The 18333-nt window shown below is 39.5% G+C and overlaps 2 protein-coding genes across 2 annotated transcripts; one reads left to right on the forward strand and one right to left on the reverse strand.

The window, feature by feature from the left end:
- Window positions 1-612: 612 nt before the first annotated feature.
- Window positions 613-2182, forward strand: CTRU02_204960 (efflux pump antibiotic resistance; the record flags this gene model as incomplete). Its single annotated transcript, XM_070204461.1, has 3 exons — window positions 613-622; window positions 678-1167; window positions 1213-2182. The coding sequence occupies 3 exons, from the start codon at window positions 613-615 to the stop codon at window positions 2180-2182; spliced, it is 1470 nt and encodes a 489-aa protein (XP_070061565.1).
- Window positions 2183-2564: 382 nt separating this feature from the next.
- CTRU02_204961 (quinone oxidoreductase) lies at window positions 2565-3664 on the reverse strand (the record flags this gene model as incomplete). Its single annotated transcript, XM_036732216.1, has 2 exons — window positions 2565-3508; window positions 3562-3664. 2 exons carry the CDS (start codon window positions 3662-3664, stop codon window positions 2565-2567), a joined length of 1047 nt encoding a protein of 348 aa, XP_036575992.1.
- Between the last annotated feature and the right edge of the window lie 14669 nt (window positions 3665-18333).

Here is an 18333-nt window from a genome sequence, read left to right on the forward strand (position 1 = left end):
GATCCGTGTGCCTCGGAAACCTACGTACGGAACCCCCTCAGCACAACGAAGGCTGTTCGCCTCCGGATCCAAGACCCAAGTTTTCGGCGAAACCCTGATCGCAATAGAAACAAAAGCCCCGGTATGCTATTACTCCATGACACGAAAGTAAACCCAACCATCTCATCATTTCTTTTTTTTTCATAAAACGAGATATTAAAGAAACGGATTCGCATTCTTTTTCACCCCAAATCTTCAGTTAACCTATCCCGACCTCGAGGGCTCTAACTTTGTTTACGCAGTGGCACACAATCGCATTTTGATCACAGAATCACCAACTGCCTCATGATGCTCGACAATCTCAGATCATTTATACCTAACATATTTTCAGGGAATCTAGCAGCAAAACCAAGAAAGTCGAAGGATTTTAAACCGGAAAGGGATTCGCGTATTTCAAGCACCACTGCTTCAGTCCAGAATGTCCAAATCAACACGAGTCCGCTACCAGTAGAGCCACAGGAATGCGACGTATTCGCAGAAGATCGGGTATCTGCTTGCGCCAGTGACGAAGAGTACCCTGTTGGCATAAAATTGAGTCTGATAGTGCTGGCATTGTGCCTCAGTGTATTCGTGATGGCTCTCGGTAGGGAAATGTTGATGAAATACACGTACCAAACTCCACCTAACGAACCAACTAGACAACTCTATCATCTCAACCGCAATACCTCGCATAACCGACGAGTTCAACAGTTTGAATGATGTGGGCTGGTACGGAAGCGCATATCTTCTTACTACCGCATCTCTCCAGTTACTCTACGGCAAGCTTTACACAATATTCAGCATCAAGTCCATTTACCTTATTGCCATCACTCTGTTCGAACTGGGAAGTCTGGTTTGCGGTATCTCACCAAACAGTACTTCCCTTATTCTCGGTCGCGCTGTCGCAGGCCTCGGGGGTGCTGGAATCTATGTCGGGTCCCTCATCGTTCTCACTCATACCGTACCTCTCAAGAAGCGCCCAGTTTACACAAGTCTTGTCAGCAGCATGTGGGGGGTCTCATCTGTTGCCGGTCCATTGCTCGGGGGTCTATTGACTGACAGCCTTTCCTGGCGATGGTGCTTCTACATAAACCTTCCAATCGTTAGTTACCATTTTCCCATTTTGGTTGTTTTCATTACTAACCTTAGCTAGGGGGCTATCACTGTTCTGGTGATCATGCTCTACTTTCCCGATCCCATGCGCAGCGCAACTCAACGGACATGGCGCTCATGCTTCATATGTATTGACCCCTTAGGCAACCTTCTTTTCATGCCAGCCATAATCTGCCTCTTACTGGCTCTTCATTGGGGAGGCATCAGATACCCTTGGACCTCACCTCATGTTATGGGCCTTCTTGTCGCTTTCGCCACGGCAATTTCAGCGTTCGTCTATCTGCAATGTTACAGCGAGGACCACGCTATGGTTCCACTACGTATTTTCACACAGCGCAGTGTCTGGTCATCTTCCTTTTACGCCTTCAACCTAGGCGCTGCCTATCTCCTATCCGTTTACTTCCTCCCTATCTGGTTCCAAACCGTCAAAGGCGCCTCTGCTGTCACTTCAGGAGTCATGAACCTGCCATTGCTCGTTGCCGTCGTCATTTTTTCTATCGTGGCAGGCACATTCGTCACTGCTTGGGGATATTATGCCCCTTGGATGATTCTGGGTTCTGTTCTCATGGCTGTCGGTTATGGTCTTATTTCCACATTCAACTCGAACACCCCATCGTGTCTTTTGGTCGGATTCCAAATCCTTGCTGGCGCCGGCGTTGGGGTAGGCATGCAGCAGCCCTTGATGGCTGTACAGGTTGTGCTGGACCCGGCAGACTTGCCCACAGGGACTGCGATCATTGTTTTCATGCAGACCATTGGCGGTGCAATTTTCGTTGCCGTTGGACAGATGGCGTTTACCAACAACCTCCTCGAGGGCATAGTGCAGTATGTTCCCGACATGGATCCACATATTATTATGGCTTCTGGTGTGACAGCCATCCGCCAAACCATTGCTCCGGAGTTGTTGCCTGGCATCACTCACGCCTACAATAGTGGCCTGGCGAAAACGTTTCTGATCAGTGCTATAACGGCATCAGCGACTATCATCGGGTCGCTTTGTGTCGAATGGAAGAGCATCAAGGGCAAGAATGTGCACATCAGCATGGCGTGATACAGGTGGCTTTATCTCGGGACACATCATGTCTCTGTTCCTAGTTCTTATGAGTTTTAGTGGTTTTGCAATTGCTCCTCATCTCCTTTTTCTGAGACAACTGTGTACTTTATTGATTTATCAGTTGCTTAGAACATGCATAAGTGACGTGACACAGTCTGGACTCGATTTTGTTTTGTTCATTTCAAAGTGACTTGAGTGGCTTTGCATAATTGGAGTATTTTTGATTATGTAGACTTTTAGTGGTCCAGCATGTGCCAAGTTTCAGCAACCGGTAGTTCCACGTGGCTCTGTAAGCACTATATGCATGTCATCTTCTTATTCCGGAATCTGACAGCCTTAAACTTGGAAATTTGGATTTATTCAACTACCGTCATCCAACTTAGTTGCCCTCGGCGATGCGGATGACCATCTTCTTCCCGCGGACTGTACCGTTCTGTAACCCCTTCAACGCGCCCGAAAGACCTTCCAAACCCTTTACCACCTCGAAAGGATGGGCCTTCATCCAACCCTTCTTCAAGCCATCAGCGAACAATCTTGCCCAAATCAGTCCAAAGAGAGTTCCTTCACCCTCCTCCTCGTGCACGTGGCCAACACTGGTAACCACAACCTCAACGCTCTTGTCAATCGCACCGTAGTCTCGTCCAGGCAACACGGTAGTAACCCTTGGCTTGAAGCCAGTGCCTTCCTCAGGCGGTCCCTGAATAGCCTTTCCAAGCATTTCGAATGATCCGTTCTCACTCACGCAGTCAAAGGCTCTGAAACACCGTGATCCGGTGCCCTTGATGACCTCCTTCAACTTCTCCGCAAGCTTATCCTGGCTCTCAAACTGGGTGTAGTCCACGAACACATCGCCGGCTTTCTCATCCAACAAAGGCGTCACAAAGGAACTGTTCTTGCTACCGACAGCAATGAGAGGATGCACACCCGCCTTCTTGGCGAGTTTCACACCAAACGCGCCGATAGCCGAGCTGATACCGTAGATGATGACAGGCATCTTGCTCTCCCGGTTCCGGTCCCATGGTGACGGTACCTCAAGCGAGTGGAACAATGCTGTGGCAGCCGTGTACGCGGCCAAGGGCACCGTCGCGGCCTCCTCGACACTCACGCTGTTGGGAATGTGGAAAGTGGAGAAGGCCGGGAGGATGGCGTACTCTGCGAAACTTCCATGTGGAGAGCGCATAACATGGAACCCAGCTACCCGGTCGCCCTTTGCGAATTCAAAGACTTCAGAGCCGACCTTCTCGACAATGCCGGCGACATCGTCACCAGAGTTTGAAGCGCCATCAAGCCAGGCGGGCAGTTTCCAGTCCTTGGGGTTTGTACCTGATCGTGTCAGTTTTTATTCGCTATGCAGTGACAGATGGGAAGGGGAGTACCTGAGACGAGGACTTTGACGAGGAGCTCGCCCGGACCGGGCTCCGGAATGGGAGAGTCCTTGACGTTGACGGTAATGTCTGGATTGACGATCGCTTCCTTCATTTTGTCTGTAATTTTTTTTTAATATACTACCTATGGGTAATTATGCAGGCAGATTTGAGAATTTCAAAACGAAAAGTAGCGAGATAATTTTCACTGATATACTAAAACAAATCAAAAGTTGACAGGGTGACGTCAAGACTCTTGAAGACGAGATTCCCGCTCTTCTTTATACTTCTATGCAATACCCAGCCAGCCCAGAAACAGGTGGTTCCATTCTTCTCCACGGACGAGCGCGCACTCAAAACCGTCCCAAGACGTATCTTGGCTTGATTCTCCAATTGAATTTCTTCAACGAACGTTCGCCTCGGCGAGAGAAACAAGGCCCGGGCGAACCACAAATCGGGCCCGCCCAGAGTATAGACCCCGCCCCCTTGGTGATCGCACTATCACATCAGATGAGTGGATATGTGAAGCTGATTATAAATCCGGCCCCCCCTACGACCCTCCGATTTGTTGCTAATCTCAAGTGTCAACATTATGCAACCTACTGCGTCCAGCAACTATTTTATGATAACTATCGGCTGCGGACTTTGGGATCTAGCTGCGGACTTTGTAATCTTAGGTTGAGGATAATCGGGGAAGAGGAGGATCCGTAGAGAGTACTACCGAATGAGAACTCCAAGACAGGCACTAAACGTATCGGGCTCGGATTCGCGATTGGTCTTCAGCAGGGGCCCAAACCCGAGCCTTCCGGCAACCGCGGTACATTTCAAGCTAACAGCTGCGGTCAAGCTTACAAGTATAGGGTTGTTCGTCATTTGAGAGTTTCATAGTATGGAGTTGGCTGGTCGTCGCGGCGTTAGGTTATACGATGGCACATTAAGACACAGCGCTTCGAATAGTAGTATTCAATCTTCTAGAGATCCCATCAAAACCTTGCAGATTGACTTCAAAGGTTTCGGGCTGTGTTTTTATCAAATTTTCAACATGTTTAATACTGTGTGATTTAAGTAGACTTGAGTCCCAGTTCCCCAACAATGCTTTTGTTGGCTGCTCCCAAATAATGATGCAGACCCAGTTCTAAAGGGATTGTTATAGTTCGAGAAACTACTCCTAGCCCACCTTCTTCACACTGCTTCTGGCTAATTGTTCTCAAAAAGTCTTGGGGTTCAAGACTTTCGCACTCATTGTTGGCAAGAATATACTTACACCGGCCTGCAAGTCTAAATAACTTAGGTGGATGCGTACATGGACGTAAAAGCTACCTTCAAGCCACTGGCTGGCAAACATACTTTAAATTCGTCGGGTTTTCTGGCACAGACTTTGTGAGGGCATTGTCCTTGTCCACGACTTCCATTCACAAGACAATGTCATGTTTACACGCTAACATTCATATCTGGAAACAGCCCATCGTATCACTAAGCCAACATCGGTTTGCTTTATACAAGTGTTGCCAACCTGCTAAAGCACTTGTCCAAGTCTTCGTCCGAATTATTTTGAAATGTTTGTTCCCCGAGTAACAGTCAGCTGGGAGCCAGCATAGCAGCTGCACTACTAGCCACCACGAACGGTGATGGACCTCTGAAACATACTAATAGGTCCCACGATCCAGAAGACAGTTCACAATCTGAATGTAAGGTTCCATTAGCCTTCCAGCTTCCAGGCAAAACATTTATCGAGTTTTTGAATTCGGACTAGAGGTGGCATACGATGTACGCAGCTAGTGAAGGGTGGCGCCGGCTCGGCATTCAGCATTTTCTGTGCACTGATCCAAATTCCCATTGCGGTACGGTAGTGCCGTGCGGCTGGAATCTAGAGGCCCTTGAGGCTTTCAACAACGGCATTTCGGCATCTTGATTGAGAAAGGACCGGCTGGGTCTCTGGAAGGCTGGCGTTTAACTAAAAGGCTTAATTACTCTAGCCATCACACTATCACGATTGCGAGCCAACCTCCTTGCTTAGCGTCAGGCGTTCAGTGAAAATGAGAAGCTGTAGGACTCCGGACAGAAATGTAACATAAATCACTCGACGAAGCTGCAGCACGATCCACAAACGTCTTCTTCACTGACATTCAATCGGCCTCAAACCACCCTCCACCCCCTTTGTCGGACCCTTACCAACAAGATGCGATCTTCAAACTCTCCTTTCCTATATTCCCTTACCATTCTGGCGGTTTTCGCATTCTCAGCAACTGCAAAAAGCACGCCGCCTACGAGACCACAGTCCCAAATCTACTCCTTCGCACTGGAAGAACGTCAACCTTGTCCGGACAACAGCACCACGAGCACGTGCCCGACCCAGACAGATATAACTCCATGCGGAGACGGGACGTGGTGCTATCTCAACTACCAATGCGGCACCTTCCTCGGCCGGAAAGGCTGCTGCCAGGACATCTTCTCGGGCGATAAGAAGATCGCGCCCAACAAGTCGTGCACCGCGAAACTGGATGTCCTCGGCAACATGACGTGGTCTCCGGTAACCGGGAACGTCTCGACCATATACCCCGCCTTCTCATTCTGCACGTCAACGACGCTGCCTGCCTACCAGCTCATGGGGTCCTTCTCCAGCTCGAACGAGACGCTTGCAAAGGGCCCCAAGGGGGAGGTCTGCTGTCCGAACGTTTTAGATTCGGTCGAGTACTACTGTTGCGATAGTTGGAATACGGAGTCGTGTGGCACTTCCAGCCACACGCCCGCCAGGCTGAGAGGCCCAAGCCTCCCAGACCCACGTGACAGGCCAAGGGGGAATATCCCCACCTTCTAGTCAACAACACTACTTTCAACTATCATAAACCATCGATTAGAACTAATTTACTATTATTTATTATTTAATAAACGGAATTCCGTTTCACCCCCTATAAAACCTATACTAATTAGTAGTAAACCTTATAGTTGCTATTAATTTAGTTAACTTTATAATTACTACTCTGCTATAGACAAACCGTAGATCAGCAAGGTTAACACTAGAAGAGACGACTTCTTAAACTAGATACCTAAGCCTAAGTAAAAGTAAGGATTTCGTACTAACGAGAGAAGAAGTAAGAATAACTAGGATCTACGGAAACTAGTAGAAGAAAGCTTCTTTTCCTCGAATCTACTAGCAATCCGATTATTTAAATAACTTAAAGACTATTACGCTTACCTTAAGTAGGATAAGGTTAATCGTAGCTAATTATCGCTAGCAAAAGCGTTTTATTACGCGTTTTTAATTACTAGAAGAAAAGACTTACCGAATCGATAGTCTTCTAACCTCTTTACGCTATAAAGGCGAAGATTTATAAATTGTCGTGATGCCTTCGAGGCGAAGTGCGCAGCCTCACCATCACGTGACCCACATATCGCCTGTGGGGATAATCCCGAAATGGAATGACCGGAATATCTTTATTCCGCTTCGCCCACAAAACATATTTAGGCACAATATCGTTCCATAGTGTAGTTAGGAGAAAACAAGCCACTCAATCTACTACTTTGAATACATGCCTACGTTCAGCACTTTGCTTCACCACATAAATCTTATAAAGGATAATAACTTCCTTAACTATAACTATCCCCTACGCGCGGTGCTAATCACAAAGCGCCTGCTAGTTTCTTAATAAATCCCTAGACAAGGTACTAACCGCGAGGCGCTTGCTATAAGAAACCTCCTTACTAGAAGAAAAATACGCCGAAAGGTAAGCAAAGACTACTAACAGTAATCTGCCTATATAGCTATACGTATACGCCTCCGAGGCTACGGCTTAAGAGAAACGTATATAGTTATAAGCATTATAAGGCTAACTATCTACTAGATTCTAAACTTCCTAATAGTAAGGAGTAAAGCCTAAAGCGAGAAAGAAAGATTTACGAAAGAATCTATAATAAAACTCTCTCCTTACTAATTCGAGACCTATATATACCCTTATACCCCTCGAGAACATTAGTAAGAACAGCGCCGACGGAAATAAACGACGAACTAACGAAAATCCCTGATTTTACGATTCTTTCCCCTTAGAATTATAATATCCCGAATCGTTTTTTAACTCCTACTTCTAAGCCTATATCTTATACTAATCGTAGCTAACGCTATTAAGGATTAGAATTTAAGATTCTAAATAGAAGTAATCTTTTTATACTATTAGAATAAAGCGAAATTTATAAGAAGGATCGCTTATAAGTAGCGTTATTACTAAAAGCTAATTAATAATCCCTATCTTATAAAGAATCGAAAGTATAATCGATCTAGTAGTATAAGGCAACTAGGCAATCGACCTTATAAACGCTAGCCTATAGTAACTAGGTTCTTATATAGGTTTCCTACTTAAGACTTATAAGAAGAGGAATCTTACGGGCCTTAAGCTATGGAACGAAGTTTCTCCCGATTTCGCCGACTGGTTAGAAGAAGACTTTTAGAACGTACCTCCCCTAATCCTACGATTCTTTAAAAACTATTTAATCGGTAATAGCGTCTACGTCGAAATAGATAGTAAGAAAATCTTGAAAAATATAGTATTAGCTTTTAAAAAGGAAGAATTCTACTACTAGTTACCCTAAGAACTCGAACAAGGCGTTAAGAGATATCGCAACCTAAAGGCTTTAATAAAAGACCCCGAATTCTACGAAGAGATTACGAGACCGGCAATAGTAGCTAATAGCATAGGAGGAAGAGTCGAACTAACCCTATAGCTACCTCTTTTATAAGAATAATAATAGTAGTAACTACCGTACCGACCGCTATATCCTACGGTCTCTCCGTTAACAGACTTCTAATTATACGAGTTAACAGACTGTATCGGAAAGTAATTAATAGAATTTGCGAAACTATACCCCGACGATATAAAATATAGCGGCGATATATACGATATACTTGAAAAGAAGATGCTAGTATTCGTAGATCACTATAGAATGCTAGGAATTCACACCTCTTAATATAATAAGGCACTTCCCCTAATACTAAAAGGAATAGCTAAAACCTACTTCTACGCCTCGATTAAAGTAATTAACCTATAGCCTAACTTCGAGACTATAATTAACTAATTAAAATCATACTTCGAGACTAGGGAAAGGTAATAAGCGTACGTTACGTAGTAGAATATAACTACTCTTCCCTAAATCATTCGTAATAACCTTAGAAAGACTAAATCGGAGTGTTTTGATATACTATATAATAAATTAAGCAAGATTCAGCCTGGTTTGCTATAATAGGATTATAACGACCGATCCCTCTATACCTAACTTCTATACGCTTATAGAGATATTCTAGAGTATGTAATAGCGTTATTTATACCGGCTAAGACGTATGAGGGACTTCGTAGCTAATTAATCTCGTCGATCGAGATAGCTACCCGTCTTAACTAATAATAATTTAATATAGTAGCTAACCTACTAAAGTAGTACTAGACCGATAGAACTTTTAATAGTTGAAGGCGTTATTTACGATATAGTCGTTTATTACGAAGTCGATTATTACGAGGAAGAAGCCGTAACAAACCCCTATTACTACTAACGCTTAAGAAGTACTATATATATAGAAAACCTAACTACTAGTTAACTAAACATACTATAGAAGAGAGACGAAAAGCATATAAGAAGTTTAAAACTACCTAATATGCCTAGGATACGTTACTTCTAGCATATAGCTAATTTCTTATCTAATACGAGGGTTTCGACGGGTTAGACTTATAACCTACCGCCGAAGACCCCTAGCAATACTACTACGTAACCAAACAAACTAGTAAAAGTAACGAAGAGGAAAAGACCGGCAGCGATAGTCAATTCTAGGTTACCGCCTATTTTACTATAATAGCAATTAATAGCAATAGGATCGCTACGATCCTAGCAGACTAGTCAACCCGCTATGCTATTACGAAAGAAGACTTCTTCCGTAACTAACTAGAACCGAAAGAGCTACCTTTGCAATTTATACTCGAGGGACGCTACTCTGCCTAGAACTTCTAAGGGATTATGCCCGACTCGGGCGTAGCAGGATTCTTAACCGTTAGCTATCTATAATTCGTAGCCTTATAACAAATTTACGAAGGAATTACGTTAAATACTAAGGCGGCTAGTAGCGTTATAGTGAAATTCGGCGATAGGATACTACTAGAGTCTATAAGGACTACTAAAGTGCTAACGCCGTTTAGAAGCGTTAAATTTTACGTTATTAAGACTAATACTCCCTTCCTTATATGCCTAGGAGATATAGACTGATTAAAGGTCTACTTTAATAACGTTACGAATACCCTTATCTAAGGAAATAAGGTTATACCTATTATTTACAAATAAGGCTACCTATAGTTATTACTTAATAAAGAGAAACTACTTACCTAGAACTACCTTATAGATGCTAAATTGCGACAGGTTTACTATCGCTTCGGATACCTATCTATTTAACGATTATATAAGGTGTTTTAGAAGGCTAGCTACCTAGTTGAAATTACGGCAATTAAGCAACTATCGAAAGTCTGCTATCGATACTAAATATACGTACTAACGCTATTACGGTTTAAATTTACGTTACGAGACGATTACGAATTTAACTATAAGGTTATCGCCGACGTAATATACTTTAAGGGTAATAGACTAGTCCTCTACGTCGTCAATACCGCTACGGCGTTTAACGCTGCCTAGTTCCTTAAGGATATTTCTACGAAAGCTACTTAGGAAGCCTTACGCCTCTGCTAGATAGATATATATTAGGGACCCTTAGACTAGCTAGTTACTAACGCTAGAATAAACTTCTGCTTAATAGAATTCCGAAACATAGCGAGAAGAATAGTAATTAAAATTAAGGAAATTCCTATAGAAGCTTATAATAGTATTAGGAAAGTTAAACGATACTATATACCTTTAAGGAAAGCATACGAAATTATCAAAGTAGAAGACTTAATAATTACGTTAGAATTAATACTTTAAATAGTAGTTAAAGTAGTTAACGATACTGCTAGCCTAAACGGAATAGTGCTAATACTCTTAGTATTCGGCTTATACTTATAAATTACCGACGATTCGCTGCTATCTCCCGAAGTTATAAGGTAGGCGAAAGCGATTAAGAAGGCGATAAGCGAAGTATACGAACTTTACGCAAGGCGATAGGTAGTAGAAGCTATCGCTACCCGTAATAGCCTTAATATAAGGCTAATTATTAATTTACTACTATAGTCGTAAGTATAAGTATAGCGCAAAAAGAAAGGCTAGACTAGACTGTTTACTTTAGCAGCTATAAATAGCGAAACCTATACTATCGATATGCTATATAGTCCGAAGACCTTCTAGTCTACTATAGTCAAACTATATTACGAAGATCCTAATTAACTACTTAATTCTATTACTACGCTAGAAGAAGAAGAACCTAAAGCTAAGATACCGTAGTAGGAAGTAGTACGCGACGAAATTATCGTCGCTAGCGGAGGTAGTAAACCGGACGAACCGCAAGAGGCACTAGAGCTACCGAGAAGACGCCTGGGTAGACCCCGGAAGAGACTACTACTAATCGCCTACTTTATAGAGGAATTTAACAATAACCTAGATTATTAATAAATATTCCTATCCATTAAGGAGTAAGTAGATAAAGAATTAGTAATCAAACTACGACGAGAAGGTATTATTACTATACTAAGCAAACCGTTCGAATAGTTAACTAAATAAGAGATTAATAGCCTTATTGCTAGAAGAGTATTTAAATTTACTTAGTTTAATAAGAGAAGGTATTAAAACGTATAAATCTTCCGATCTTATATCGTTAACAAAGTTAAAGGTAAAACAACTAAACCCTATAAGAAATCGAGACTTATAATATAGGGTTATGCCGACGTGTTACGGCTAGCTATCTAATAGTAGGGTTCTGCTAATAGAAGGTATAGTAAGAGACTAACACTAGTTCGTAGAGGTCGTTCTAGTAGATCGTAAGGTTAGGGTAAGGTAATTAGTCTTATACTATAGTAACGAGGTTCTTAGTATTTATAATACTAAGAGGTAAGCTGAAAGTTATTCGAAGATAAATTACAAGTTGATTGCTAAAGAACTATCTAGAAGGCTTAAGTAGGTACTTAAGTCTTGGTCTATATAGGAGTCTATCTATACGTATTGTCTATAGTCGTTAGAGATCATATTGATCGAATATGATCCGTTAGCCCCTAACTCTTCTTAGATTATTCTAACCTAGAATAATTTATTACGTAACTTATTCCGTTCTATAGTTCTTCCGTTCCGAAAGGTTACCTTTTGTTCCTGTAGCCTTGCATATAAAGTCCTGTTATAACTACCTAACCAAGTAGGTCTTGTTAGGTATATCTAACGGGTCGTAACATCAGGTCTCCCCTCGATAGTCTTGTCCTTAAGGCTAACATAAGTAGGTCGGGGCTCCTAGGTTGGGGAGTCGTCAATCGTACGTCCTTATTTATTCATGATGCTAACACTATGTCAGGTCGCGTTCAAAAATCGGTTTCTAACGAAAGTCGGCGCGCTCAAATCAAGCATAATCGTCAAGCTTTAGGAATTCTTGTCAAGCATCGTAGTTACGACGTAATGCCTTGCTCGCCTTGTTTTCAGCATTATCGTATATATAAGATAGATCTTGCTAATTCGAAGCGTTATAGTAAGTATATAGCATAGGATTTAACAGGTTATAATAATAGTAATATAGCAAATGCCTATATATCCTTTTCCTATAATTTTTTTTTTTTACTAATTTCTCTAGTAAATCGTTATTTCTAAGAGTAGAAGAAGGTTAAGCAGGAAGAATAGGAGGCTGAGGAGGCCTTCGAGATCTTACAGACTTAGCTTGCCGCTGCTCTAGGTCGTTTGTCTTGTCTTTGCAAATAGAAGAGGTTTCTTAAGGAGTATAGTTCTAATCTAATTCGTCGAGGTATATAGTCTGTTAATAAGTAGGAGGAGGAGGAACGTATTATAACAGCGTAAGAAGCAGCAATCCTTAAGGATCTTAATTCCTAGGGTGCCGGGGATTCTAGTAACTAGGGTTCCTTCGGTATTAGCCTTGTCGAGGTGGATTTCCTTAGTCTAGGCGTTCCTAGTTTTAATACTACTAGAGTTCTTCCTAAGCGTATTCTAGGTTCTTAGCTAGTTCTTACGAGTCGTCTTTATATCTATAGTTTTTCTATTTAATAAAGTATTTTATTATTTTGTTATTCCTCTAGTAGTCTAGAATGCGTTCTACTTCGTATTTAGTATTATCTATTTCTATAATAATATAGTCTTCGGTATATATACCGTCTAATACTAGTTTTAATAATAAGATGTAAAAGACTAGGTAATATTTTATTATTTCTAGTAGTTTTAACTTATAGTTAACTTTAGAAATTTTCTTCGTAATTTCGAAAAGTCTTAGTTTTTTAAAGTCGAGTTTATTACTAAGTTATTTCGTTTTAATATTTCGCCGTATAAGATAGGCGCTACCTCCTTCTTTTAGGGGTAAGCCTTTTACCTTATATCGGTCGGCGTATTTCTTTATTCTTTGCTATACGAATTCGAGTTCTTAAGGTAGTTTTTATTAGATTTCCTTAAGTTTCTTAATATCTACTACTACTTTTATCGCGGTAGAACCGATTCGGAGTTCTTTATAAGTAGTAAGATTAAATCTATAGTTAAGGAAGAAAGGCGATTCTCGCATGCTTTCTCCTATCAAACTATTATATACGAACTATACGGTTAGTAATAACTTAACCTAGTTATCTTGATCGTAGTTTATATAACTTCTTAGGTATATTTCTAAGATCTGATTAATTCTTTCCGTTTGTCTATCGGTCTATAGGTAGAAGGCAATGCTAAGGCTATGCTTTGCTTTAAGCTACGAGATTAGGGATCTCTAAAACTTAGACGTAAAGACTAATCCTCTATCTAATACTATCTCCTAAGGTAGGCTATGTTAGCTGATAATGATCTTAAGAAAGGTATATGCTAAGTCTTCTACCATACTTAATTCTAAGTATAATATAAAATACGCATACTTCGTAAATCTATCTATAACTATTAATATACTATCGTACTATACTTTAGTAAGTAGTTCTCTTAATTTCAGTAGTTTGATAATAAAGTCTAGAAAGATAGAGTGCTAAGGTATTAGTAATGCTAGCAATAGTTATAATTCTCTATATAGTTTGTATCTGCTAGGCTTATTTTTTGCATAGACTTCGCAATCCTTGATTGCGTTAGCGACGTCTTTCCGTATGACTTGCTTATCGTAATATTGCCTAATTCGTTTCTAGGTCTTTGTAACTCCTTAGTAACTATAAGCAGGCGTGCTGTATATTTCCCTGATTTAGTCGTGTGTCATCCTCCTAGTCGTGCTAGTCTTGATACGGTTGCTAATTATTAAGAGTTTCGCAATAGGTATAAAGTCGCTATTATCTTCTTTAAAGATAACTTAAGTTTCTTCTAAGACTTCGTCCTTATAATCAGGCCTTCGGCTAAGCGCGTCTGCTCTGCCGTTTTCTAATCCTTTCTTATAGATAATTCTAAAGTTAAATTCTAAGAGGAATTCTAACTATCTAATTTATCGTTTATTAAGCTTTTTCGAAGTAGTAAAGTATACTAGATTCTTATAATCCGTATATACTTTTACTTTATATTTTATTCCTAATAGTTAAGGTCTTTATTCTTTAAATACGTCGATAATTGCTATAAGTTCCTTATTATAGATCTAGTAATTTAGTTTAGGTCCTTAGAACTTCCTTAAAAAGAATCTATAAGGGTATAGGACTCCGTTCTCGTCCTTTTAGCCTAGCTACGCTCCTTCAGCTTCGTTCGAAGCATCCGTTTCGAGCTCGAAAGGCTTCTTAGGGTTCGGAATCTAGATAACGGGTTCCGATATAACCTTGTCCTTGACTTCTTAGAACGCTTTCTATTGTTTATCTATCTATTCCTAAGGTATATTTTTCTTAGTAAGTTTGGTAAGAGGCAATATCGTTTTAAAGTAGTCTTTAAGGAATTTTCGGTAGAAGTTAATAAATCCTAAGAAGGATAGTATATCCTTCGGGTTCTTTAGTATAGGCTATTCTTATATAGCCTTGATTTTGTTAAGGGATATCTTGATTACGCCTAGCGTGATTATAAACCTTAAAAATTCTACTTCCTATTTATAAAATAGACTCTTTTCTAGTTTTATAAGTAGTTTTGCTTATTCGAGTGCTTTGAGAATCTCGTAGATATGTTTCTTATATTCTTCTAACGTTTTAGAGAATATAAGGATGTCGTCGAGGTATATAATAATAGACTTGTCTAGATATTCCCGTAGTACTTAGTTGATTATAGTTTAGAATATAGCCGGTATGTTAGTAAGTCTAAATAGCATAACTAACGTTTCAAACTGTCTTTTTCTCGTTCGGAAGGCTATTTTCTACTTATCTCCTTCTATAATTCGGATAAGGTTATAGGCTCCTTTAAGGTCTAAGGCTATAAACTATTAGGCTTTATAAAGTAGGTCTCTTAGTTCCGATATAAGGGGTAGTAGGTAGTAGTCTTTGATCGTAATATCGTTAAGTCGTCGATAATCGATATAAAGTCGTTTCTTCCTATTCTTCTTTAGTACGAATAGTACGGGGTATCTTATAGGTAATTTCGAAGGTCTAATAAATCCTTTTATAAGATTTTCGTCAAGCTATTCGTCTAAGGCTTTTATTTCTTCTTAGTTAAGTAAGTATATTTTGTTAAAAATAGGTTTATATCCTTCCTTAATTTCGATCTTATAATCCTACTTACTATATTCCGGTAATCCGGTCTCGAGTTTTAGTATAAAGAGTTTGCTATAAACCCTGTATTTAATAGGTATCTTTAATATTAGATCTTCTGTAACTTTGTTAATCGTCATAGCTGCTAGCGTCCTAATGCTAATATCTCTTATCCTTAGTATTAGGCATAGTCTTGCTTTAGTTACTACTAGTAATCCGCGTAAGGCCTTCGTCGAGTACTTCTTAGAAGCTAGATTGAATTTTATTCGGCTAGTAACCTAATCGATTTATAGGTTATGTCTTTATAGCTATAGAATTCTAAAGATAACGTTATAGTTTCTTATCTCCGTAATATCGAGGCTAATAAGCTCTTAATAGCTATAGTGGAGCAAAGGGAGTTACGCTATCTCCTAATTAATACTACCTCTACTATACTCGACTTCTTTCCCTTCGATATTCCTTAGTCGGTAAGGGTTTTGCTTCTAATTCTATAGTATTTCTTATTATTATACTATTCGGGGTATAATAAAGTTTCCTTAGGCTCCTAAGTCTATTAAGACCTATATAGTATATCCGCCTAGGTTTATTATAATCTTTATTTATACGTCGTCGTCAAATATAGTATATAGGGACTTGCTAGGGGAGCTTGCTATATATCCCGGATAAGGCGGCTTTCCTAGTTTTTTAAGTAGAGGGCCTTCTTACCCTTCTTTCGGTCTCTGCCGAGGTTACTTTCTCTGATTCCTAGACAAGGTAGGCTAGGCGTCTTGCCGTCTTATCCTTACTTATCTAGTTCTTATTATCGGAATCTCTAACTTTCGCTTTTTAGAATATAGTAAAGTTTGTATAGGTCTTCCTTATAATTCTACTAGACTCCCGTAAAGTAGTTTATATACTTCTAAAGGTATTTAACGCTAGGTCGTAGGAATACTATTTTATCGTTATTAGTTTTCTATTCTCCGGGTTCTCCCCGTACTTCTTAATATAAGAGTTCTTATTCCTTATAAGCTTTATAGATTTATAATTCTCCTTTTCTTTTAAGGTATAGTCTGTTTTCTACTTTCTTTAAGAGATAGTAGGCATAGTAATCGAAGATATAGTAGATTTATGCTATCTCCTTATATTCTCTATGCTATATTATAATCCTAGGATCGTCTTCTAAGAATATTTCTTTATCCCGGGTTTATATAATTATTATAAGGATTTTGTTATAATATTCTTCTATATAGAAGGCGATCTATTAGTAGTCGTCTTAGGGGTCGATATATTTATATTCTAGTACTTCCTTAATTTTTTCTATTCTATCGAGATAGTATTTTTCTTCTACGTCTTCCGGGTCGGTATCGTCTATCGACGTTCTTTATAGACGTACTTCTACTAAAGGTAGTCTGTTTATAACATCTTTAGCTTATTCTAAGATAGGTTAAGGAGTAGCGTAGGTTCTTTATAGTAATTTAAAGGTCGAGTCGCTAGCTACTATAGTATATAGTAAGCTCTATCGTTAGCTTAGGTTGTCTTTAGCTTAGTATACTCGGGTCTAGGTGCTAGCATCCCTAAATTATTATTATCTTAGTATTTTATCTAATTGCTTAGTAGCTTTATAAGCGTATTTGCTAGCTACCGCAAGGGTTTGTTCTATCTTTCTATCGTTTTAGGGTTAGTAGACAAATTAGGTTGCTTTATACTTAAGTTGATATTATCCTCGGGTGTTTCCGCGTAGTGCGATATAATAGTCTTAGGTTTTCTATATATATTAGAAGGTATTTCTAACTTTGCTATTATTTTGAATTTGCATCGTATAGTTAATAGCGTCTTATATCCGTTTGATAGCTATCTCGTTTTCTTCTTTAAGTTTCCTAGCTTCTTCTTCTAAGAAACTTTCTAGGGTATTTACTTTATTCGTCTATCGATAGTTAGTAAGGCGTAGGATGTCTTATAAAAGTCCCGGTTAGTATATAATACTACTATCTTAGAAGGCGTTATTAAGTTCCGCAGCCTTCTTTACTTATTCCTAGTCGTCGAGTAGCTTTTATCGCTACTTAGTATAATCCGGTCTACTAGTATATCGGTCTATTATAGTAATAGCCTTAGGTATGTTAGTAGTATCGTATCTTAATCGTCCTATAGGGTTTTAGGGGTACTATCTACTATTCTCTTTTATATGCCTATGTATAGTATAATCATTATCATAGCAAGCTGTCTATCCCTTTTCTTCGTAGCTAGGGATTTTGGTTATAGCGTTAGCTTGCTTAAAGGGTGTCGTAAGTTTCTTAGGCTATATATAGTGTCTAGCTATATATCCTAGCTTATCGTAGTTATAGTATTTAAATTCTCTACGTCTAGGTTTGTCTTTTTGCGCGACGCTTAGGTCTATAAGTCTACTATATTATATATATACAGTACTTTGCTAATTGTTATTCTTATTATTCTAGTTTTTGTTATTAAACTTATGTTAAGGTTGCTATTAGTATTTCTTTCCTAAGTTAGCTATTTAACGTTTTTCTCTTTTTTCCTTACGTCGTTTAAATAGTTAGTTATTAATCTTAATAGCGTATTTAACATAATTAAGGAAGCTAGGTAGCGTATCTACTTTAGCTATTTCGTCCTTAACGTCGTCCTTAAGACCTTAGTAGAAAGCGAAGACTTTACTTTCGTCGGTTATATCGAGTCTAGCTATAAGTCGTCGAAATTCTATAGCGTATATTATAGCTAATTTGTTTTATCGTAGGCTTGCTAGTTTTTTTTCTACTTATCTTTTCTTATTAAGGTCTAAGAAGAGAGATTAAAAGGCTTTAATATATCTACTAAAGCTAAAAAAGATATCCTTTACTTCTTAACTATATCTCTTAATAGGGGTGTCTAGCTATTCTTATTAGAGGGGTTCGAACTAAGCGAAAGCCTTCCTTCTTAAGAAGGTAGTAGTATAGACGATATGTTCGGTATTATTCTAGAACGTATTAATATAGAAGGCTTAGTAGGTCTGTATTTATACTAAGTATCTTTTAAGCTGTCTAGGGGTTCCGTCGAAGGTAGTAAAGGTATTAAGCTTAAGGCGTTTTCTTCCTTCGAC

Source organism: Colletotrichum truncatum (genome assembly GCF_014235925.2).
Source record: "Colletotrichum truncatum strain CMES1059 chromosome Unknown Contig_0003, whole genome shotgun sequence".
Classification (NCBI taxonomy): domain Eukaryota; kingdom Fungi; phylum Ascomycota; class Sordariomycetes; order Glomerellales; family Glomerellaceae; genus Colletotrichum; species Colletotrichum truncatum.